The sequence below is a fragment of the Amphibalanus amphitrite genome, unplaced genomic scaffold (assembly GCF_019059575.1).
Source record: "Amphibalanus amphitrite isolate SeventyFive unplaced genomic scaffold, NRLGWU_Aamphi_draft 000941F_arrow, whole genome shotgun sequence".
NCBI lineage: Eukaryota > Metazoa > Arthropoda > Thecostraca > Balanomorpha > Balanidae > Amphibalanus > Amphibalanus amphitrite.
Window position 1 is genome coordinate 160126 of NW_024882435.1, and position 24001 is coordinate 184126.

A 24001-nucleotide genomic window follows, 5' to 3' on the forward strand; every position below is an offset into this window, starting at 1 on the left:
CGATATCGCCACCCGGCTGCTGACATGGGCGATAGCGCAAACATACAGTGTTTGTGAAAACATCCACTTGCTAAAGCTAAAAATGTGTTCATATTTGGCTCCTGGAGTTCTTTGGCTTGGATGTGTAAGGCAAGTGACGCGGCCGAATGGAAAGCGTTCCTGCAGGCTGATTGCGGGCTGATCGCAGACTGAATGCGGGCTGGTTGCGGGCTGATCGCATGGGCTGGTTGCGGGCTGGTTGTTCCTGACTGGAGACTTGCAGGCTGATTGCTCAGAGTAAAGAGGAAGGTAATACATTTTAAGGTGTATCAAGTACTGTGTTTGCGCAGCAGATGTGACGGCGCAGGCCATAGCCATGCATGGGAGGTTCAATAGACGAATGAACGGGGATTTTGCGGTATTGCAATAGAACTGAAAGGGTTCTACAACCGATATTCAGAATACAGGGTGGTTTCCCTATAAACCTCAGGGACTTCTTCACAGACCCTTTGGGGTTCTTATCTAGGTGCTAAGAACGCTCTTATTATAAACCCTAAACCTCATAAGAGTCTTTAGAAGAATCGTGTGGATTCTTTTGATGAGAATGCAAAGCCGTCTACGTGAAGAACCATGGAGGTTCTGAAAAACGGTGGCATAACATTTTACCCCACAGGGGTCTAAATACCCCTGTACGTTCTTAACGTTCTTCCAAACACTGAAACACTTGGGAAGAACGTTAAGAACGTACAGGGGTATTTAGATCCCTGTGGGGTAAAATGTTATGCCACCGTTTTTCAGAACCCCCATGGTTCTTCACGTAGACTGCTTTGCATTCTCATCAAAAGAATCCACACGATTCTTCCAAAGACTCTTATGAGGTTTAGGGTTTATAATAAGAGCGTTCTTAGCACCTAGATAAGAACCCCAAAGGGTCTGTGAAGAGGTCCCTGAGGTTTATAGGGAAACCACCCTGTGTTCTGAATATCGGTTGTAGAACCCTTTCAGTTCTATTGCAATACCGCAAAATCCCCGTTCATTCGCCTATTGAACCTCCCATGCATGGCTATCGACCTGCACCGTCACATCTGCTGCGCAAACACAGTATTTGATACACCTTAAAATGTATTACCTTCCTCTTTACTCTGAGCAATCAGCCTGTAAGTCTCCAGACAGGAACAACCAGCCCGCAACCAGCCCATGCGATCAGCCCGAAACCAGCCCGCATTCAGCCTGCGATCAGCCCGCAATCAGCTTGCAGGAACGCTTTTCCCTCGGCCGTGTCACTTGCCTTACACATCCAAGCCAAAGAACTCCAGAGCCTTTCGGGCATGCTTAATTATTCAGGTTGATTCCTTCACGCTCAGGGCTGCTTTCTGTACAAATATGAACACATTTTTAGCTTTAGCAAGTGGATGTTTTCCCAAACACAGTATGCGCTATCGCCCATGTCAGCAGCCGGGTGGCGATATCGCATTCTCCCAAATCACATACAGTTTCTCCTTCCACCACCAGCTTCAAGCCAGCGTTTTCGACGATGTCGACGTCTCCGCGCGCCAGGACGCTCTCCTCAGACTCCAGGGCCTCAATCAGAGCGGAGATGGCCGCGTCCCCTAGAATGAAGAGTCGGGCGGATGCGTTATTCAACAGGCAGGGAGTAAAGAAACTTAGATTGACTTCAGAGACCATGGGCCTACTCCAAAAATAAAATAATGCACTTAACATATAAAGTGCAGCTAGATAAAATATTGCACTAATCAGCAAGAACATATGTTATTAAAATCAGCCAAATTTATACCTAAATCAGTTGACCCCAAAAAAGCAAGCTGAATCTATTCTTGATTTATCTTCATCTGGAAGATTTGTCTTAAAGGGACCCTCCCACCTTCAAAAAAGTTAATAAATTGGCATGAAAGTGATGTCGCTCGGTTCAGAAAGAGCAAAAACGAATATCTACCAAATTTCATCGAAAAATATTCACCGGTTTTCAAGATATTAGACTTTTACTTTTGTTTACTTTTTGGGATCTCCGCTGTTCCTTGCGACTTTATTTGAAAGTGCGGCATTTGTTGCGCGCAAAGCAGCATATACCACCGCGTGCTACAAAACGTTTTAGTCAAACATTTAAAAATCGTTAGATATCTGCGCTGACGTCACACATTCAGAGGGGTATTCCTATGCATTAGCCCCTCTGAATCAAAATGCTGCAATTTTGAAATTCAATATTTCCGATTTAAGGCATTTCTCGATGTTGTGAGTGCCGAAACCGGTAATTGTGAGCCAGGGACCCCATTTTGCCTATCTCAACTCAAATCTAATGTTAAGGTGGGAGGGTCCCTTTAATACCACATGCATAATTTAAGCTATGGGGCATTTATACAACATATAAATACTTACTGCATTGATTGGTCTTGCATATGAATTTTCTTCATCCAATGCATTCATCCATGCATTTGAAGAGCGTTGTGATATTGCTTATCATTGTCAATCACAAGTAATATAGATAATACACAACACTTGACAAGCCAAAAATTAACCTTATTTCAGTTCTTCAGTATTCGATTACTTGCCATTCACCCAATCTTGCACCAGCCGCTCGTCACTGCACAAAGCGTGATCCAACGCGATCGAAAAATGGCGATCGCTTCCGGTGGACGCTAGAACGTGGTACCGCGGGCGTGGTCTTGATGAAAGCCATTACACTGATCAAACCACAACCCCTTCTTCTTAAACCCGATGCTAGTTCGTGCAAAACCTTCAAAGGGTTTATCTTTCGCGCGCTTTGTGTGACGTAATATCACGTGACTAGGAAGAACGAAGAAGAACCGGTGTTGGTCGAGTTGAAGTCCCCTGGGGCCGCTAAGACTGCACGCGAAGAAGCAGCACGTGTCTTCGGTCTATGTGAAACACTGTGTGTGTTCTTCATGAACCAGACGTTCTGCTTCGCCTCTAAGCCAGTTTACCCTAATACCCAAAAAACCTAAGTGTGGAATATTTTAAGATGCTTTTGCATTACGTTCTTTCAACTTGTTTTCAGTGAAGTGTTTTCAGTGCTCACGCGTTCTGAACGCCCCTCCGTGCGCCCCGCGCCCCCGAGTACATTTCGCCCCCGCGCCGCGTGTGTTTTATTATAAATAGTATTTAATCCACCCCTTGGACGCTCCGCTTGAAAGGAGGGGAGTATTTGTGGTGATGTGATGTTAAATATTACCCGCGCTAATTACTTTCGTGATGCCATGACACATGATCAGCCGATCGTCCGCCGCCCCTCCTGCTCAGCGGTATTGTGTTTGATATTATCCGACTTATTACCCTCCGGTATAGATGTCACCGACACAAGTGTTAGTAGATGAACAGTGACCAGTGTCACCGAGCTGTCAGACCAACCCGCGCCACCGTCGCGCTGTGCCGCCGTGTGCTGGCCGACCGGCAGGCATCGTGACCGCCGTGCCACTGCGGCGCCGCCGCCGCCCCGTCTAGACTCAAAATGAGTAATGAGGCATTGTGCGGGGCGGGGCCGGGAGCAGACGTCCGGCGGTACGCGCGCGCATCTGTAAATTAAATGCATGTCGCTTTAAGGCACGTAGGCCGCCAAGCTGGCGCCTTCTGTCCCCTCTCCGCTGCCGTGCAAGTTTGCACTTGCTTTGAGCATAGTCCAAAGGTTGTGTAACGTGATGTATAAAAGATGGGTCACGCACGACCCCCGGGGGAGTCTAACACCGACCGTCGTGCTGTGCGCTTCTCAACTCGCCACGCTGTCTACCTCGAATCAATAGAAAAACAAGTGCAATTCGTACCGGGTGCCTTTTCTTCAATCATCGTGGGAGGGCACTGTATGCCCAAACAACACCCAACCACCACACTGTATCAGACACATGTCCAAGGCAACTCCTCTGCCTGACGCGACCAATGTCCCACGCTACACACGTAGCGGTAATTAGAACTGAGTCATACGCCGCTCCGGGTCGGCAGAGTCAGCGAGTAGCCGTGACTCAGCTCAGCTGGCCAGAGCAACCATGACTCACCGATCGAACAGGCTCGTGACGTCATCAGTCGAGAGTCGTCTGGTCGGTGAGTCGCTAATGCTTTGTCACAGCCGGTTCGGTGGACTGATTGTATGATACATTTATCACTAGCTGGTAAAACCCAATTACAGATGAAGCAAAAAGGTGGACTAGTTGCCCCCAGTTAGACGAAAGAAGGTGCTGCAATAGCTCCGGCGACACTTCCACTTGGAGTGGAGATAACAGAGTGACAGGTAGGCGGCCATCAGATTCACCACTGAGATGGCTCCTACTTGCTATCCAGTACCGTCATCCAGCCTGACGAATGACAAACACCTCCGACAGGCGGTGGCAGAGAGCACTGGGACTTGGGGACCTCGTGATCAGTCTGATACAGATGCCACGCTGTGCTGTCTCTGTCTATCTGCCGTATTGTGCTGCACTGTACCGTTCAGAGCTGCATGGTTCCCGCTGCGAAAGACCATGTCCGTGAGTCCAGCTCCAGATTCGGCCCCTTCATCCACACCTCCCAGCGTGGAAACTGATGTCCGTGGGTCCGCCCCTCCGCCCCTCCGCCCACACTGTCGTGGGTCCGGACTCCGGACCGAGGGGCCGGCCCCTCCACCCACACAGTCGCTCGTGGGTCTTGTTCCGTGGGTCCACCCACACCGCCGTGGGTCGCCCACACCGCGTACCCACGCACCTTGCAGACCCTCCAGTCACTGCCAGGGTCAGCAGGCTCCGAACGGTCGGCCGGTAGGGAGCAGGTGGCTTACGGGTCAACCGGTGCACAGGGAAGGGCAGCGGAGAATACACTGTAATGGCGGGGGAGGCATTGCATCTCAGCAGCACACGACTGCCCGGGAATGAAGCGACTCGTCTGCATACACTGGAATAAACTGAGCACCATTATTTCAGGTAATTGGTGAATGAAAGCAAAGGAAACATGAGCTAAGATTACCGTACCTGCCAATGCGACCCAAGCTTTGAACAAGCAGTCACAGCCTTGCTAAAGAGCTCACTTAGGCAAAGTATAACTAAATGACTAAATGACGCCAGGGGATTCCCGTAACTTTCAATCCAACGCCGTTTAATTACATCACAGCTGAAACATTGGCCAGTGCATTCGTGGAAAGGCCCCATTTATCTGATCTGTCACTGTGTGGGCTTACAAACCAAGCCCAGCCCATGGAGCCGGAGACAATCCTATCGAAGCAATCCGCGGCGGCCCACGTCCGTAAGCCGAGGGCGGGGCAGAGATCAGGCGCCTTTGCAGAGAGGCCTTTACACTATTGTCGTCAGTAGCTACCCCGATACAGCGATTGTCTTTCAGCGCCTGTCGTCTTCATCAAGGCGCTCGAGAAGGACAACTCGCCCGTAATCCGGGCCCGGTGCCGCTGCCACCGGGTGAACGGTTTGTGATTTCTGGCTGCCGACACCGCACCAGCGTCGTAACGGCATCCGCCCAGAAACCTTTCCAGTTCACCTCTGACATTCCGCAGCGGCGGCGGAGAATTTCAGGGCATTGAACGTCATCAGCGGAAATTCTCCGCGAGGCAGCAGCTCTAGCCGACATTTAGCCGCATGATTTCAGTTTCCAGTTGGAAACCCAAGCACCGATAGACCGTCAGTGACGCTCTGTCTTCAACGTCTGAAAACGTCTTCCCAAGCGTCACGAAAGGGCGTCACCGGCCGGAACATGAGGGCTCCACCCCAGCCGACGCGTGTCCAGCGCCGTCCGCCCCTCAGAGGCCGCGTCTGGCCAGGGAGATAATGACGGAGTGCCGGGCTCCCAGCACACCCAATCGACCATGAACCCTACTTCTGGTGCGAAAAGAACGCTGCGCTTCTACGGGGTCCTCAGTCGCCAGGTCCGCCCAGCACGGAAGAAATGGGCCGCTGCTAGCCTGACGTGAAATGGTGGCAGTGATCGAGAATCGATAAGAACTGAACTGGAAAAATAACGTAAAAACCCTACCGGGGCCTGGAGATTCCAATTCTCCTATTCCACCAATCGACAGAGAGGCGGGAATGACACGACCACAAAGAAGAAGTGGCAGTCCACCGTGGGCGGCGGCGAGAAAGGCCTTGCCGACATTGCGAAACAGCTGTCTGTGATGGCCGCACGAGCGGCGGCAGAGCGGGCAGATGGCTCCATTCTGACGCGAGCGAGAGGCCCGCCGACACCTGACATCTGCTGCGGAGCGGCACCGGTGGTCACACGCGGAGTTGAGGTGAGGTCCGCCCCACCCGTACCGGTCAGCGGTTGGGCTCGTTCAAACAGCGCGCGCATCGAACGCCCACTTCTGCAGGCTGCTCGACCGCGACCGGTAGTTACAACGGCTGCCGACTATTGATGGTCAGCGGGTTCGCTGCCTCTCCTCGGCAACGGCCAGCACTCACAAATCACAACAGCCAGGAATCTCAACAGCCAGCATTCACAACGGCCAGCAGTCCAACGGCCAGCAATCTCAACGGCTGCCCGCACTTGAGAAGCCCGCGTTCGTCCGGATGGACCCTCCACCTATAGAGGCAGAAACTGGACACACGCCTCTCTCACTCTCCTGTACAGCTAAAGACGAAGACAACCCCTCCTATCCCTAGAGACAGATCCGGAGACACCCCTTTCAATTGAAATTAAAGCTACAACGCCCCTCTGCTGCAGAGTGCAGCTGGTGGGGCTGGAACGGTCACTGGTCAGCGTCCAGCGACCAAAGTTCGCCACTGGACGGGGCACCGCCCCGCTCCCCAGGGACCTCGAGCAGACGATTTCATCAGACCCTCGACGGCTGGCCGGGCTGAGGATGCCCGGCGATAACCGCTGCCTCCTCAGTACGCTGAAGGGCAGCCGCGGGTGGGTGGCCTCTCCGTCATGGTGGCAGAACACCGAAAGCCGAAGGCGGTCGGCTGAGCCCCCAATCCGGCTCAGTTTTCTTCTGCCAGCGGAATACGGAACCGTGGCCTTGCTGCCCCGCCGCGGGTCGCCCACAGACAGGTGCATTAGTGAGTCCTCGGCCGCCCCCGCCTCCAGTCAGGAGTTCCATCAGCAGTCGGGATGTCAGCGGGACCGCCTCTGAGCCTCCCGGGCGGCAGCGGGGGCGGACAGGACTGCTGCTGACGCCAGACTGAGAGCATGGGTGTCCGACTCGCTCTTGTATCTGCTCAGTGAGCGGGGAAGAACATCGCGTCGGCGCTGCTGTTCGCCGATGCGGCACGGTTGCATGATTGGTCAGAAGGAGTCACTTAAAGGAGACTGCTGGACAGACAGAGACCGTGACTGGAAGGAGACTGCTGACTGCTGAGAAAACAAACGCATGGGAGGGTGGCCGCGACCAGAAGCTACATCGGCGCCCATCAGCGGAGATTGATGGCTGGATGAAAACATATGTCCACTGGCGGAGAAGACAAATGCACGCTGCTAATACAGACAAATAAACGTGGGTTGTTGTCAACAAACAGGGAAATACATATGATTCCTCGGAACCGAACGATAGCTGCAAAATGACAAAGAAACGGGAGACGGCATATCACCAACATGATCGATGCATCAATGGATACGAGACACTCATTCGCATTCAGAGTCATATTTCTGTCTGATGTTGATCAGAAAGATGCCATTGCTGAGCTATGGCCTCAGACAGTTTGACAAATGTTAGGACGGTTCGGAATGGGCCGGGACCGGAAACGGCAGCGCCCAGCGGCAAGAACCGGTCTCAATTTTTGAGAGGCGGGTAATACACCTGACTCCCATATGACAACATTATTGTCAGTGCAGTAGCACCTATAACGTACAGCGTATTATCAGTGGTCATTGCCGGGAGTACAACGGAACTCCTAAAAAAGTTAAAACAAAACTGACGATATCCATATCAGATATGCAGTGAGCCTCATAACTGTAGCACTTTTCACGCTTTCATCGTCGACAGGAAAGTACAATTTATCCTGGACCGATCTAGTTTTGTTTCACAAATCCATCGCTACCCTCCTGTGTCTGTTGGAGCTTAGCCCACCCTAAGGGACTCCCAAATCAGCCTCCCTTTCCCTCACGGCCCACGCACTCTCCCCTTCATTCCGACCCTTTCTAGTGCCTTATTCATCAAATTGCTTTGTTACCAAGTTACCCTGAGTGCGGGCGGCTAGGCTGACGGGCGCCTTTGTCCAGTGAAGTAGTTTCGCAAGCCGTCATCTCTGCCCACTGCAGACTCGCTGACCGGGACGGAACATAATCAGCCCAGCTGAGGAGGCGCAGAGGAGGGTAGAGGAGGAGAGGAGAGAGGAGAGGAGGGGAGACGACTCAGGGGAGCCGCCATCTCGCCAATCACTGCGCATTACCGCCGGATCAGCGGCGGGGCGTGCAGCGGAGAGGCAGCCAACCAAGACTCGATGACGTCACACCGACCACGAAACACTGGTGACGTCACAGCGGCACGCAGAACCCGTGACGTCACAGCTCCCAGCTGGTGACACAGCCAGCCCTTCCGATCAACTCACTGACCCACCGCTCTGCCGCGGCTCACAGCCAAGCGTACCGTACCGTGACTCCCGCGGAATACCCGGAAAATGCTGACTTCTCTGCCGGTTCAAGGCTGCAGCGCCGGTGCCGAACACAACAGACATGAGTAGTATGCAAATACGCACAGGTGGGCCGACTGCGGCGCAGGCGTTCTCAGAGGCAAACACGGATTCAATCACCGGATGGAAAGGGATACGAAGAACTGTGACGCCATGTGAGGCCTAACTCGAGGTACGAACTGAGGTCGCGGGGAGCACTGCTCCCTCGGACCACCACCATTGCCGAACAGACTCGACCGCGGCTCCGCAAAAGGAATGGCTGGTTCGCCAAATACGGGCAAACAGGAGCGATGGCCGTGCCGGCGGCGGTCGGTCACGTGACTGGCATCACCAGTGGTTGGACTGGCCAATGTGCGGTCAAGGCCCTTGTGTGGTGGGCCGGCGGTGGTAGGTCGGTCACGTGACGCGGACCGGCGCCGATCGAAGATAGGGGCGGCGCCGAGTCACTGCATCATACGACTACGGACCGGTCTGCGGCAAGCCGAAACTGACGACCGGTTAGGGGCTGGGGGCCGATCATTTCCGCTGAATGGCAAATTGGATGAGGAGCTTCCTTCCAGCCGATCACAGGTAACGACCAGCATAATCATGTAGTTTGGCCAATGGGTTGGGTTGAATTCCTCTGTTTCTCGCATACCAAATACAGACAATGCATCCCATACTATACGCATTACGCAGTCATCCCGGAGCTGCTATCGCTTACGCTTTACTTTCTTTCCAGCACATTGCAGTAGCAATGCGCTTCCCTCGGATTCCGGAAAATGGTATTCACCATCGAGAAATGTCATGACATATCCATGGCGACGGCTTTTCATTGAAAATATCACGCTATGGACGTTTGAATGGAAATCTCGGCATTATTTTCGGTCAAACCCTCTTCCCGCCCACAGCCGCTCCGTGAGAAATCATGGGATGACGCATGTCACATTTCGGGGATAAGGTCTACGGCGTGCGTGCTATATTGGACTGTAAATTTGATGGTTATAGAGGAAGAACGACCCAAGGACGTCTGTATCATTCTATGACCCAGCATCACGGGAGAAAGATGGAGAGCACAGTGTGCGCCGATCCAGCGTTAGACTCGGTGGGATGGGGGACCCGGGAGCGGGGGCCTGGCACACTGAACGGGCCCAGGTAGGCGCCAGCTGGCGGGGGCCCACTCGCATCACCCCTGTGGCCGTCCGCGCGGCGGGTTCCACGCCGGTGACTCACCTAAAGCTGGCACCGCCGCCACCGACAACAGTCCGGCTGTCCGAGAAACTCGTCCAGTAGATCCAGAGGACGATCAACACGCCGCAGATAGCAGTTCCACCACTCTCCTCGCGCTGCCCAGTCCCACACACCCACTGAGCCGCACTGCGTAAACACCACGCGTCAACTCCACGCGTGCGGGCGCTGACCGCTCCCAGCTCCGAAAGACACACCTCACCCCAGCTCACTCCAGTGGGGACTGGCCGGCCGCCGTGCGCCGCCGCCCGTCCGCCGGCCCGCACCGATTACCACCGCCCAGTCGCGGCGGTACTACGCGGCGCGATCGATGGTCGCTCAGCTGATCGGTGCTGAAGCCAAAGCAGGTCGATGGGACGGACACTGCATTGGTGCGGATTGCAGAGGACATCGCCGCGAGCTGAGTCTGGCGGTTTTCAGTAGGAGTCCAGAGTCTCAGCTCCTTTCAGGCTCAGGAGAGCCGCGCTGGCCGGAAAGGTAGATGGGGCTGTGGGAAGAGGAAAGGTCATGTTAGTGGCGGACAATATTCACAGGTTAGCACGTTACGAAGGTGAGTGGGAGTGACAGCAGGACACTCGGATCGGTAAAAACCATTTAAGCTAGAGCAGCTACAAGCGAAGCGAACACCTAGAATGAGGTGCACCAGACCGAAATGACTGCGGCTTACGAACTGGGTGGGAGCAGTCGCATTCGGTTGCCGAAAATGAATGTGTTCATTACATGGCTAATTTAAAAAGGAACACGTTCGTGTAAGAGATCATGAATAAAATACAACTGAGCTGTTTCCGGTACACCTATCATGTTACGTACGTCGATAAGGTAACGATGAAATCACGCATGTAACAATCAACGATCTTTATTGTACAAAACACGTACGTAAATATCAGACTTCGTTCATTCAGCTGCTGCTGACAAGGAAACGCAGCGCAAAGTAGCGTAAGCAGAATACAGGTGATGCTGGAGTTTTCGGATTCATCAAGCATGCTTTTCAAGTGCGTACCGGGAGAGTTGGTCCCTGTCCTCAACGGTACTCCGTGGGTCAAACAGACCTACAACTTCAGTGGCGCCGCCAGTGGGCGCGGATGTAGTTAGGCAATAGCAGGTGTCGCCAGTTTCACAGCATATTCCGAGCGAATCCAGATACCGCTCGGCGCTCACCGACGTGATCAGTGAACGCTGCTATCCAGCGGGCGATTGAGATGCCGTTTCTCACATGCATGTTTTCATTAACCAAACAACACCCCGTTCTTCACCCAAAATATCCCCCAAGACAGTTCCCACCCATCCGTCCCCACCGCCTCCCGTCCGATCCACCCCCGTTCCCATTCCCTCCTCCCATCACTTCTCACTGGACCTGGCGCTAACATGTCGCCGCACCGCCCGGTTCAGAATCGTATGCACATCCCTGCACGCAGTTTCAGCCACATCCAAGAGCTCCCCGAGCTTATCCACGTGGAACCGCTGGCTCATTTCGAGCAGCGGGAGTCTCCCGGAGCGGGGCAGCAAGGCGGCAGTCAGCTCGGGAGCCCCGGAGGTCTCCAGAGAGTTGAGGTCGACCAGGGGCTGGTCCCGCAGCACGGACGCCGAGCACGCGCACACGTAGTCGCGCAGAGCCACGCCGGCGTCGATGAGAGCCAGAGTGGCGGCGTTGACGCAGGTGGCGTACGTACCACCGTCCGCCTGTAAGGAAATACGGGGAGGGCAGTGAGAACAGAGCGGTTATGGGGCGAATGGAAGGCTATGACGGTAGGATTTATCAGTTACCCTTTGGAAGGACTTAGTGTGAAAAATTGCATCAATGTGCTTTAGTAGACCTAGTAGTGTATGTAGTATATGTTGGCTGCTAAGCAGCAAAGTATTAAGCAAGAATGTCAATCGCAAGAGCAGAACAAAGCGGTAGTGTCATGGAGAGCGAAACCTTTTGCAAAAAAGAAACTCAAGTCTGGATGTCATCAGCTAGCCATACAACCATGGTCACCAGGAACGTCAGAATTTTATCATTCCTAGCAATTAGCATGCTCACCTGCAGCACCTGCACGTAGACGTCGATCTGGGAGCGGGGGTACAGCTCCACCAGCACCACGCTCTCCAGTGTGTTCTGGAGCAGCGCACCGAGCTCCTGGGCGCGCCGGTCGCCGCCGCCGCCGGCGCGCCGGCCGCGCTCCCAGCCGCTGAACACTGCCTGTCGGTACTGACAGTTGATGCTGGCCACGTCGTGTCGGCGCTGCGCGGCGCGCGCCTCGTGCGGCCCGTACACGGTGGCCAGCACACGGGTGTTGCCCTGCTCCAGGTAGGCGCTGCCGTCGGCGCGGCCAAACACGCCCAGCCGGCACTCGACGTTACGGAGCTCGTGTGCGCGCCGCCCGTCCACGCGCAGACCCTGGTCGGAGAGCAGCTCCATAGTGGAAACGGCAGAGAATGCTGCGGGGGAGACGCATCGTCAGTTGGGCAAACGGCGCAGCCCAAACCGCTTCTGAGGATAATGCTGCTGAATTGATCAGGATCTGTATTGTGCTACCCCCCTATGCCTTGTGTCCCATCCAACTCCATTGATTTCCACAGAGGCTTAGTTTGAAGCATAATAAGCCTTGTTTACAATGTAAAAATCATCACATCAAACCATCTCTCTGATCTATACCCTGACTGCAAAGAACGGTCAACGGCACCAGGGTTGAAGAGACACACAAGCTTGGGTAACAAATCTGCACAAGGAATAAGACATAGGTACAATTTTTGCCACATAGTTAATACATCTGCACTTCTGATATGAAAAAGTTGCAATATAAAGGTCAATTCTTCCTTGGGTGACACCATGAACCAATTATGTTTCCAACAGTGCATACCTAATTTTTTCAGACAAGGCTTGGGACTACACAGCAGCACCTATCAACAAAGTACCAATACAGACCCACACGACAGCACACTGCTCCACAAAAGTAGCTATGCAGTGCACTACACCATGGTACCTAAATGATGAATCAGCACCACACCACACATTGACAGGTCTTCCTGGAATGGAAAAGACAAAAGTTCATTGAGAATACCATTGTAATACTTTGAAGTCTAGTTTCAAGCCATAAGCATAAAGAAATTGATAAATAAGGAGAAAAAGGACCATTTTCGCACTCTACAAGCAGGGCAGTGTTTCACTAGATGCTGCTACCATGCTGCTAGCATATTTCAAGAGCTGACGTCACAGCATGTGGCAGTGTTGGAGAAACAAGTTTGTTGACGTCTCCATGGAAACCCAATTTGACACATGTAGGCTGGCAGCGCACTAGCACCAGCTCAGTAGGCGGAACTATGGTCATGAGTACCCAAATATAGGAACGTTCCCATTTTTGGGAACGGAGTTCCCAAATATGGGAACGGGCGTTCCCATTTATGAGAACGGAAGGCAATTTTTCGGCCGTTCTCCCACTAAAACTCAAAAGTGCATCACGTCTCAAAAAAGTGCACGCTGATTTAACCCGCGCCCCGCTGGGGGGGGGGGGGCAGAATCTGCCCCCCCTCCCGTTTTTCGCCAATAACTTCTAAACGCGTTACGCCAGCGACGTCAAACTTTCAGTACCTTATCATACATCAATTTGACACCTTCCCTGAAAATTTGAGCGATATCCGTCGGAAAATTTTTGAGAAATTGACGTTTTAGTGACGTCATGTTCGCAATTTTCGCCTCAAAAACGGCAAAATTTCAAACGCCGCTAACATCTTCATTTTTGAAGGAATCAAGACGTAACAAAAAAGGTTATACGTGATTCTACTTTGTTTATCAAATGGCTATCTCGGTTTTTTGAAAATTTTGGATTTTGGCCAAAATTTTTCCAAAAAACTGACTTTTTTGGGAAAATATTTATAAAATCCAAAATTTTGAGTTTATCGAAAAAACCGGAATATATGTCAAAGAAGTGGTCTATGTGCACCTACATACCAATTTTTAGAAGAATCGGTTCAAAAATGTGTGAGTTATTCAAAATTTTATGACGTCACGACACACAAAAAGTTTGAAAAATGATTTTTTTGGAAGTTCTAGACCTCGTACGGAAACAAAAATAGCACCATTCGATTCGCCGTGAAAAACTGCATCGGATAGACACCTTTTTAGGCCTTAACAACCAACTTCAAAATTTGACCTCACTTGACCTGACCTTGACCTGACCTCGACCTCAAATTCATCCAGAGGTGGTCCATATCACTTATTGAGTGTGCATATTGAATTCCATGAGTAAAATGACCCATAAAACATGTGTTGCACATGCCATTTTCTATATTTTGTTTTTGGTGACCTGACCTGACCTGACTTGACCTTGACCTTGACCTTTGAATGACATTGTGTGCAACGAATATTGTCTTGGTAGTCTAAGAACACGTTTTGGGCAATCAGTCTCAGTCCATTCTTCGGCAAATACGGTGCAAGGCCGATACTGTAGAAACTTGCATTTTGTACCCTTGACCTGACCTTGACCTGACCTCTGACCTACTTAAGCAAAAAAATTGGGGCTCTTAAGATCCGCCTTGTTGAGAGCTTTCGATTGCCGTTTTCCCCGTCTTTCTACGACCATCGGTTCGGAAGTTAGACAGGGGGGGGGGGCAGAATCTGCCCCCCCCCAGCAGGGCGCGTATGGCTGAATAGCCCAGCGGGGCGCGGGTTAACCCGCGCCCCGCTGGGCTATTCAGCCATACGCGCCCTGCTGGGGGGGGGGGCAGATTCTGCCCCCCCCTGTCTAACTTCCGAACCGATGGTCGTAGAAAGACGGGGAAAACGGCAATCGAAAGCTCTCAACAAGGCGGATCTTAAGAGCCCAAATTTTTTTGCTTAAGTAGGTCAGAGGTCAGGTCAAGGTCAGGTCAAGGGTACAAAATGCAAGTTTCTACAGTATCGGCCTTGCACCGTAGTTGCCGAAAAATGGACTGAGACTGATTGCCCAAAACGTGTTCTTAGACTACCAAGACAATATTCGTTGCACACAATGTCATTCAAAGGTCAAGGTCAAGGTCAGGTCAGGTCAGGTCAGGTCACCAAAAACAAAATATAGAAAAGGGCATGTGCGACACATGTTTTATGGGTCATTTTACTCATGGAATTCAATAGGCACACTCAATAAGTGATATGGACCACCTCTGGATGAATTTCAGGTCGAGGTCAGGTCAAGGTCAGGTCAAGTGAGGTCAAATTTTGAAGTTGGTTGTTAAGGCCTAAAAAGGTGTCTATCCGATGCAGTTTTTCACGGCGAATCGAATGGTGTTATTTTTGTTTCCGTACGAGGTCTAGAACTTGCAAAAAAATCATTTTTCAAAATTTTTGTGTGTCGTGACGTCATAAAATTTTGAATAACTCCCACATTTTTGAACCGATTCTTCTAAAAATTGGTATGTAGGTGCACATAGACCACTTCTTTGACATATATTCCGGTTTTTTCGATAAATTAAAAATTTTGGATTTTATAAATATTTTCCCAAAAAAGTCAGTTTTTTGGAAAAATTTTGGCCAAAATCCAAAATTTTCAAAAAACCGAGATAGCCATTTGATAGACAAAGTAGAATCACGTATAACCTTTTTTGTTACGCCTTGATTCCTTTAAAAATGAAGATGTTAGCGGCGTTTGAAATTTTGCCGTTTTTGAGGCGAAAATGGCGAACATGACGTCACTAAAACGTCAATTTCTCAAAAATTTTCCGACGGATTTCGCTCAAATTTTCAGGGAACGTGTCAAATTGATGTATGATAAGGTACTGAAAGTTTGACGTCGCTGGCGTAACGCGTTTAGAAGTTATTGGCGAAAAACGGGAGGGGGGGCAGATTCTGCCCCCCCCCCCAGCGGGGCGCGGGTTAAGTGTCTACTAAATCTCCATAAAGTTATCTTTAATCTGACCGTAGAACAAGGAAATTGACCGTGGAATGATATTTTTAATGATTTTTTGAAAATGACAGAATGGTGGAAATATGGGTTATACGACATTTAACATGCAATTTTAAGGAAAATGAAGCATTTTTTAGTTTGAGGTAAAGTATAATAATTTTCGCCTGGTTATGAACTTTCATACTATCGACACCAGATGCTGACAAATGCAAGCGAAGACGCGGACGGTCCCGAGGAAATATTGTTGACTTTTGTGTCGGGGCGGACGACCGCGTGGAACGTGAGTGAATTTACCGAGCTACTGTTGTAAACTCAGTTTAAGCGGTTGAAAATTATCCAGCTGTATTTTATCATCCCGGGAAGCATATTTTATTTGGATGCTAGCTGTTTAGAGTTGTTTTATAAGGAGCGTCATGAGCGTGGTTTTTGTCTTCCGTGTTTCTAAGCGTGATCGTTTTGGGGGAATTTCTCTTATATAGCTCACTCTGTGTGGCTTATTTATAATTTTTATGCTGATTTCGATAATTCCTCGTGCCCATCCTACCAGGCCTTTTGCCACTTACACTCATCAAGAAAGGAAAAAACTAGATTTTCATTGGGACTAGGTGTTTTGAGGGTGTAACATATTCAGCGTTCCCATTTTTGGATACTTCCTTGTACTCGTCAACTATCGGTGATAAACAGACAGGTGCTTGACATGTCTCCACCCTCAGCGCGGACGGTGGATATAGGTATGGAAGACCTTGTTGAACATCGCTGAGCGTTGTGAATTACGTAATCCTGCAGAGGGGGGCGTGCCCGCTGCGAGATCGACGGGAATAAAAGCGCAGAAGACCGGGCGAAACATGCGACGGTCTTGCCGGAAAGGTCATCTGATGATTGTTGCGTTAACAATAATTTGCGGCGTTGGACGTGATGCTTGTTAATGAAAAGAGCCCCTGAAAGGCGTCGGTGAAATCGTTCCCAATTTTGGGTACGCCGTTCCCATAATAAGGAACGCTTGCAGCGCCAGTGTACGAGAGCGTTCCCAAATTTGGGCTCGCGGCCCGGATGATGGACTGCTTTAGAAATAGGGGAACGATTTGAAACTACGATGGGCCTTACAATATCAAACTCTTTCCCAACAATATTGAAACAAATATCAGGCGGTTCACGATCGTTTTATATTTTTTGGACGTCATTTAACGGTTCTTTTTCTTGTTTTAAATAATGCCTACATGGCGTTCCCATATTTGGGTTTATCGTTCCCAAACATGGGAACGAAAATGCGTTCCCGAAAATGGGTACGCTTGACCATAGTTCCGCCTACTGAGCTGTTGTGTAACTCAAACTAGGCCCAGGCAAGAACTTGCCGGAATTGAGCTTTATGTTTCGGTTCAAAGCCAATGTTTGATTCAGTTAGTGATATTGAATTTACAGGTACCTATACAAATTTATTTTAAAAAAATAAGCCTGACATTCAACACTGACACAGGAAGTTGAAGTACTGAAATGTCAACAATGATTATGCATATATATTGATAGAGACAAGTAGAAGAACACGGAACAAATAGTACATGAATGCATGGATTAGTAGTGAAAATGTCATATGCATGAATTTTTAAAATCAAGACTTTGACGCACTGTGACGACTGGACGAGCGCTATGTCATGCTGATGAAGATTTAATAATAATCAAAACGCGTCCATGCACTATTTGTTCAATGAGAATGCAACAATATTTACCCACAACACTTCAGATTCAAACTTAATCTAATAAAAAAACGAACTGAAACCCGTACCAAATATTGATTTGGGAGCTCAAATGCGAGAAAATCAAACGCGTGTTCTCCTTTCCCAGGTGTGACCACGATACCACTAATAGGGGTCAAAATAATGGATATATCATATGATATTCGCCTCTAAGAGCAAAGCTTCTTCTGTTTGCACCAATCGCGCCATATACGTAGCTACTAAATACTGCCAATTCTTCTACGCTCCCAAATGACGAAATTCCTTTACGAGTGCAATAAAGCAAACATTTTGAATAACATTTTCAGTCATATAAAACCGTACTAATGTTAGTTATTCTACCTCCTTTACACCTAAAAAGCCTTTTAAATTCATTTATTGGTTTTTCTGTAACGTGAAGTTCACAGGATCAAAGTCAAGTGAAGGCAATTGGTGTGCTCAGAGCCAGAATTCTTGGATTGGGATGGGAAATGGGAGAGGGGAGGGAGAAAGAGGAGGGGGATGGGAGTTGGGAGTTGGGACACGACGCGCCGGCGCTGGTGTTTGGCTTTGGCACCGCGGCGTGGTCGGGTTGGTCGGTGGCCGAGGAGCGGGCGCCGCGGCGCGGAGAGTGAGAGGGTCTTGGACATAGGAGAGTGCGTAGAAAGGCGCAGGGCGGTGTGGTCGCTCCATCTATGGAGACGCACAGACTGAGACGGCAAAGTGTACCTACTCACCGATGGCTCTTGCTTTTTGTTCCGAATAGCTGCTGGTGATACTTGCGGTTTCAGTTTTGGATCACCGATCGCACAAGAGAAAGGCGGCTAAACAAAGGAGTTCTCGCTGCTCTTCCGGGACACTAAGACGATTATCATCAGGCATCGCGCCATCAAGGTGGGTCTCACGATAAAACGTCATCTCAATCTGAGGGCTGTTCACGGGCCCGGTGTGCGGTCGGACCGCACACAGCCTCCAAGCTCCGCCCACTGCGTCCCTACGTCAGCCTTCCGTCACCGCACACAGCGATCGCTGTGGCCGGTCGGGACTGGCCACAGCGGACCGTCCACCGCACGCAGCCGTGACGTCAGAACCGCCTACCCATCCCCTACCCCCACGCCTGCTGGACGCACCGCACACACCGCACGCAGCAGTGTGCGGTGCCCGTGAACACCCCTCTGAATTCTGAGTTCTCAATCAAGGCAAACTTATTTAAGATGTAGGTATGAAAATCGAATTCGCTGGCCTATAGCCGGTATCCCAGCTTTCACAAAATGTAGCATGAATGGTGTGACATGCTGGACTATCATTCGCATTTCGCAATCACATGCACGCGCTCAGTAACTTGCATTATCTTATTTTCAATCTTCATCTCAAGGTCACACGATGACCAAGGGCCAACTGACCGGTCAAGTAAAAATTTCACTTCTCCAACACATCTTGAATGAAGCACCGTGCACCGATGCTTCACCCTCCTCCCTAGCCCCCCCCCCCCGCCCCCGTACTTTTGAGGGCAGGCCAGGTGCCAGGTGTGCCGGTCGCCCGGGCTGGGCCTGACTGGACCGTACGACCCCTTCTGCCATTATCTGGTAGGGGTGAGTCTGCCCCCCCCCCCCTTGTTTTCGACGCCGACGGTTGGAAGTCCGCTCGGACGTCTCCGGCCCAGGTGTTTGCTCGGATCGGCCAGGTGCGGCTATGTTTGGAGACCGGACCCTCTTGACGTAGGCCCTTTCTTTGCTGATTGCCCGTTTTCGTTTACCCTCCGGCCATTTCGTCTGCGCTGTTCCTCGTGTCCTCATTTGCCGTCGTATTTAGCTGTCAGCTACGTGTTTTCCGATCAGAGTGCTGTTCCGCTCGGCGCTGTGACGGACGTGCCTCTGTATACTGTCTGGACGGCCGCACCGTTTTGACGTTTTCCGCAATGCAGAAAATCGTTTGTGTTGTGCTGAGAAGTAGATTGTAAAAAGACGGTGAGTGGGCTGAAAGAACTTGATCGTGCGTCGCGTGCTGTGCTACGCATATAATCTGGCAAAGTGCAAGCTACCGAACACCGTCCCCTTCTCTCGTCCTGGTTTGTTGAATTGTGAGCCTCTTTGTCGCCTGAATTACGACCTCTTTCTTTCCCAGTGGCCAGTACCTACTACGCTGTACGGTGCGTCTGAATTGAATTAGGTCTTATGTGTGTCTCGTTCATTGCTTCTCGTTAATGGCCTTTTGTTGTCTGTCTCGGTAAACCGTCGCTTCTATTTTAGTGGGTTTAGGCTTAATGAGTTTGTAGTTCGATTTTACCTGCGTGGTGGCCACTGGCCCTATTTCAATTAGACATTTTCAACGTTCATTACTTCACTGCATCTTTGCCGTGCGGGGCCGACTTTGCCGACTTCGCCGAGCTCCGGTCGAGACCCCACCCCATGCACCGCTGCGCTGCCGTGCCGCCGCGCCGCCGCCCAAAGCCGGTTCGTCACGGTGTCACGCCTGCCCATCTTCGGAGGATTTATCAGCGCTCGCTATTCAAGTATCTCGACCCTCAAGAAAGTCTTAGATCTGCCGTTCACATACCTGTCCATCATAATTTAGTCACACTTAGTCAGAGCCGGATGAGCCCCGGGCAGTGCATCTCCCTCCTCCAACCTAGTGGGGACCAATCGCAACTGTGCAACCATATATGAAATGCTCTTCGGGCCAATAATAAGCTGCCACGCAGGTTAGAGGGCTACGCCCTAAGGTTAGAATTGTTCTGCTCTGGCCTCACGGACGGAGGAACCGGGAGAAGAGCTAGAGCCTGATTGTGTACTTGTGTACTCGTACCTAGTGTATGCAACTGCATACCATCTATCTGACACGAACGCACCGTACACCTGGGCTGACGCCCTACATGTTCGGTTTGATATCCATTTGGACATAATGTAAACAATATTCGTCTTGTTTATTTGAACATATTGTAAACAAAACTCGTAAAATAATGGCGGTGAGACGGGTAGGGTGTAAATTTCACTGTCGTGTTCCAATCAGTTGAGTAGCCGTACGCATCCGTTCTGACTGTCAGGACACGGAACGATTGATGAACTGTCAACTGAACATCTCGATATGCTGCTGGCCCAATCTCCCTCCCCACGTCCAGCACTCCGCCGCTCCGGCCAGACTCGATCATATGACAGTTGGCACTCACGTGGCGCCCACATGTAAGCGCACATGCTTACTCTACTTCCGCGAGACAGACACATACAATATACATACACAGCTGGCATAGGGCACCCTCGGAGCAGGGACACTGGCGGGTCCAGGGGAGGGGGCATTCAAAGGCGGCGGAACGGGGAGGGCACCGGGGCACCGTGCCCCCCTTTGATTTCGGCATTTTAACATTAGCCCTATGGCCCCTATGGGCGTTGCATGGAAAGAATGGGATCAAAAGTCGTCAGTGCCCCCCTTAATCGAAGGTGTTCCGCCGCTACTGGGGGCATTTGGGGCAGATCGATTAATGATGTCATATAATTACATAGTGAGAAATGCATACTACTGGATAGCCAAAATGTCAGGGATGCGGAGCCGTGGAAATTTCAGACGGCTCCGGCTCCGGCTCCGGCTCCGGAGAAAAAAACAGAGGTCATAAAAGTCGCCAACTCGTCCACACCCGTGGGTAACCAATTCAAGTCTCTCACTGACAAGCCAGGTAACCACTGAAGGCAAAGCCATTTTAGAAAAGAGGAACAAATCTTTCTAGAATATAGAGCAAACATTGATTTCCTTATCTCTGTAAAAAAGCAAGTGTTTTTTCATATCTTCAAAAGAAAGGTGCACAGTCAACAAATTTAGTGAAAAGTGATGTCGTGTGCTACCTGAGATAGCGCCGGTCTCAGGTAGCACGCTCGGCAACTTTCCTGCCACGAACATTTACACATCTAGGTAGCAAGCAAGTACAAGTACTTGGACTTAGATATGCGAAACCAAAATCTGTTCATCATACGATCAGTTTGTGGTAAATTTGGAGTCTATATTTTTGCATTTATTAACGACTTTTCTTCCAAAAAAAACATTAAAACAGGGATTTGTCATTCGTTTCGTTGCTCTTTTTGTGGCAATCTTCGAGCAAGTAACAGAGAAATAGAGCTGGGAAAATGCATTACCCCAACCTTCCGGCCACGGGGTAGCCACCCTGGTAGCCACCGAGAGCCAAGGGGGAGCGGCCAATGGGAACCGCCGACAGCGAGGTAGCCAGCGTCTGATTGGCAGACTGAGGCCAGTCTGGCGTCAGCTGTTTGGAAGGGTTTGAAACTACAGGCGGTCACCGTCTAATCCTTTAGCGTCTTCCCTGACTTTCTCTTTGGTGTTGCGTATATGTGCCGTGGAACATTTGAGAGTGAGACGTTGGATATTCTTGTATTCTTGTATTCTTGTATTTTCATAAATCACCAACAGGCTTACGCCCAATGACAGGTGAAGTCACACGCACACGCATACATCAACATGCATAAATACCCCCCCCCCCCACACACACACACACAAACCACTTCTTTGCATCCGACAGAGGCCGACTGTCACATAACGCACGCCAGTGTTGACGCATACGCCGATGCCTCACGCTTGAGCCGCCCGATCGAGTCAAAGAAAATATCTGACCTAGGCGAGAACTCAAGAAACTGATTGACGCAGCGAGGAATGCGCACAAAAAGCCCTCCTGATATGGTGTTCACCCTGGCGAACGGCACATCAATTAATGGTGTGTTTCTGGTCGGCCTCGCGGATATATGGAGTTTAAAAGACCCAAGTAAATATGATGATGAGATGAAGCCTTTAAAAACCTTGCATAAAAACAGAACATCACACTTTGCGCGTCGTGCTCCTAAGTGTGGCACACGAAATGATGACAATAGGTCCGAGTACTTGAGCGACGAATTACAATTCGTGGTGCGACAAGCCAGCCACATTAAAAACTTGTGTTGCACCCTCTCCACATATGTGCAAATAAGTGCAAGGAGTGGAAGCCAAAGTTGAAGTATGACTATGCAACGAGCGAAAATAAAGTGCGGACTTCCATATCTTGCGAAACCATGGAAGGTCTGCAGTTTTATGGCGTGAATTCGAAGAGGCATCATCAATTGGTGCACAGAAAAATCCTAATATTTTGACTGCTAGTGTCCGTTGCTGGATCTGGATCTGAATTTGCTTCAGGAGAGGCTCATGCTCATTGTTGTCCAGGAAACCAGGTGAGTGTTTAAGTATAAATTATTTGAGAGGAGACATAATGTATCGAATACAATTAAGGTGCCTGTCACTTCAACTTAGACCTACCTATGTACCTAATTATACCAACCGAAGTTTCCATACCATGTTAAGAACTTAATTTTAGCAACATTATAATTATTTTTGCAGTAGGTGATTATAGGATATCTATGCGTTTTTTTTCTACATTTCTACCGCAAGTTCTGCACAATTTTATTTAAACTAATTTATTTCCTACGCATGGTACCGCGCGGAGCAGCTTCTATGTAGAATCCGTCGTCTCCCCTACCAGCAACCATGACAAGCGGAGCCGCTGGAGGGAGGCCCAACGGTCAGGGGACGCTGCCGGCGGCTAAAGTCAACATTCCGGGCACTTCCGAGGCGACAGGGACGCGGGTGCGCGTGGGTCGGCGCGCCGGCCCACCCGCCGTGCCAAGGGAGAGCGAATGGTGACCAGCTGACCGCTCCGGACGCTGGGGACCTCCCCGCCGTGTAGAACGTCCACTATGACCGTCTGCCCACAGCAGGACTCTGAGCCGTCCAACACGGCTGTCAACGGAGTAGACGGGGACGGCCGGGTTTCTGGTCCGTCCCAAAATGATCATCTGCCATCTGCACATAATGGTCGATGACTGCGAAATTGTAACAAATCAACGCTTTCCAGGAATCAAAACAGATCGACATTTTATGTCTGACTAACACACTGCTGACGGAAATCATACAAAAGGACTTTCTAGTTTCTAGCCCGCGCCGGGCCGGCCCGGTGCTCGGCGCCAACCGAGCCGGGCCGGTGGGGGGGGGGGGGGTAGGCCGTCTGAACACCCCTCGTTTAAACTCGGCTCCTGGGCCACGATACGACGTGGGCGAGGGGGCGGTCGAATGGACCCCTCGGTTTTTCGCAAATAATTGGCGTAAACAGTGGCCGATTGCGACGAAACTTTCAGTGCCCTCAGGTTAATCAATTCTACATCTACTCTTAAGATTTCATTATCCTGACCCAAATGACCTTTGACCTGTGATCTATTTATCTAGACCATGTTTGACCGGCATCACGATTCGGCGTATGTCGGCTCGCATTAGCCGCGCGCTTGCAGTCCTTTCGTGGTTTCAACTTTCACGCGTACAAACATGTGATATGATGCTGGTTCCATGCATTATGGTGGGTGTCAGCTGTCAAGGTGACCCAGAGGTCAGGTCAGGTCATTAACTTTTGATGACCTCGTTTCACTTTTCGCGAGTTTTACTTGTTTCTAATCTAGTTTTTGGTGCTAATTTCGAATTTAGCAACCATTTGAACATTTACGAGGTAGTTTTGGTGCCTTCGTTACATGCTACGCAGCTGTCAGAGGCCGTTGACACCTACTGCGAATACCTGGCAGGACCGCTATTGGTTGATCTGACCTGACCTGACCTGGCCTAAGTGGATGAAAACATC

At 50.4% G+C, this 24001-nt stretch overlaps 3 protein-coding genes across 18 annotated transcripts in view; 1 reads left to right on the plus strand and 2 right to left on the minus strand.

The window, feature by feature from the left end:
* The window catches only part of LOC122368355 (serine/threonine-protein kinase par-1-like), a 45311-nt gene extending 35034 nt beyond the window's left edge, over positions 1-10277 (minus strand). For 10 of the 13 annotated variants that reach the window (XR_006254233.1, XR_006254231.1, XM_043342221.1 and 7 more), the window contains exon 1: positions 9765-10211. The gene's annotated coding sequence lies outside the window, so the exon portion shown is untranslated. Of the gene's footprint in view, positions 1-9764 lie in introns of all 13 variants that reach the window. The other 3 variants (XR_006254232.1, XR_006254230.1, XM_043342219.1) reach the window with 1 other exon arrangement.
* Positions 10278-10619: 342 nt separating this feature from the next.
* LOC122368358 (exosome complex component RRP41-like) lies at positions 10620-18213 on the minus strand. 3 transcript variants are annotated; one of them, XM_043342225.1, is made up of 3 exons: positions 18087-18213; positions 11803-12200; positions 10620-11459 (listed from the first exon to the last, which is right to left on the minus strand). In XM_043342225.1, the coding sequence occupies exons 2-3, from the start codon at positions 12178-12180 to the stop codon at positions 11118-11120; spliced, it is 720 nt and encodes a 239-aa protein (XP_043198160.1). In that variant the 5' UTR covers positions 12181-12200; positions 18087-18213; the 3' UTR covers positions 10620-11117. The 3 variants fall into 3 exon arrangements, with proteins under 3 accessions (XP_043198160.1, XP_043198162.1, XP_043198161.1); XM_043342227.1 differs by lacking the exon at positions 18087-18213 and adding an exon at positions 17421-17539; XM_043342226.1 differs by lacking the exon at positions 18087-18213 and adding an exon at positions 17365-17452.
* Positions 17881-24001, plus strand: part of LOC122368357 (microtubule-associated protein futsch-like) — a 29059-nt gene continuing 22938 nt past the window's right edge. For both annotated transcript variants that reach the window (XM_043342222.1, XM_043342224.1), the window contains exon 1: positions 17881-18243. The gene's annotated coding sequence lies outside the window, so the exon portion shown is untranslated. The remainder of the gene's footprint in view (positions 18244-24001) is intronic.

Bases quoted from the DNA above. Each gene is read 5' to 3' on its own strand.
- LOC122368358 (XM_043342225.1), bottom strand. From the start codon at position 12,180: ATGGAGCTGCTCTCCGACCAGGGTCTGCGCGTGGACGGGCGGCGCGCA. The intron at 11,460-11,802 runs GTGAGCATGCTA...ATTTCCTTACAG, and splicing joins TCTACGTGCAGGTGCTGCAG to GCGGACGGTGGTACGTACGC.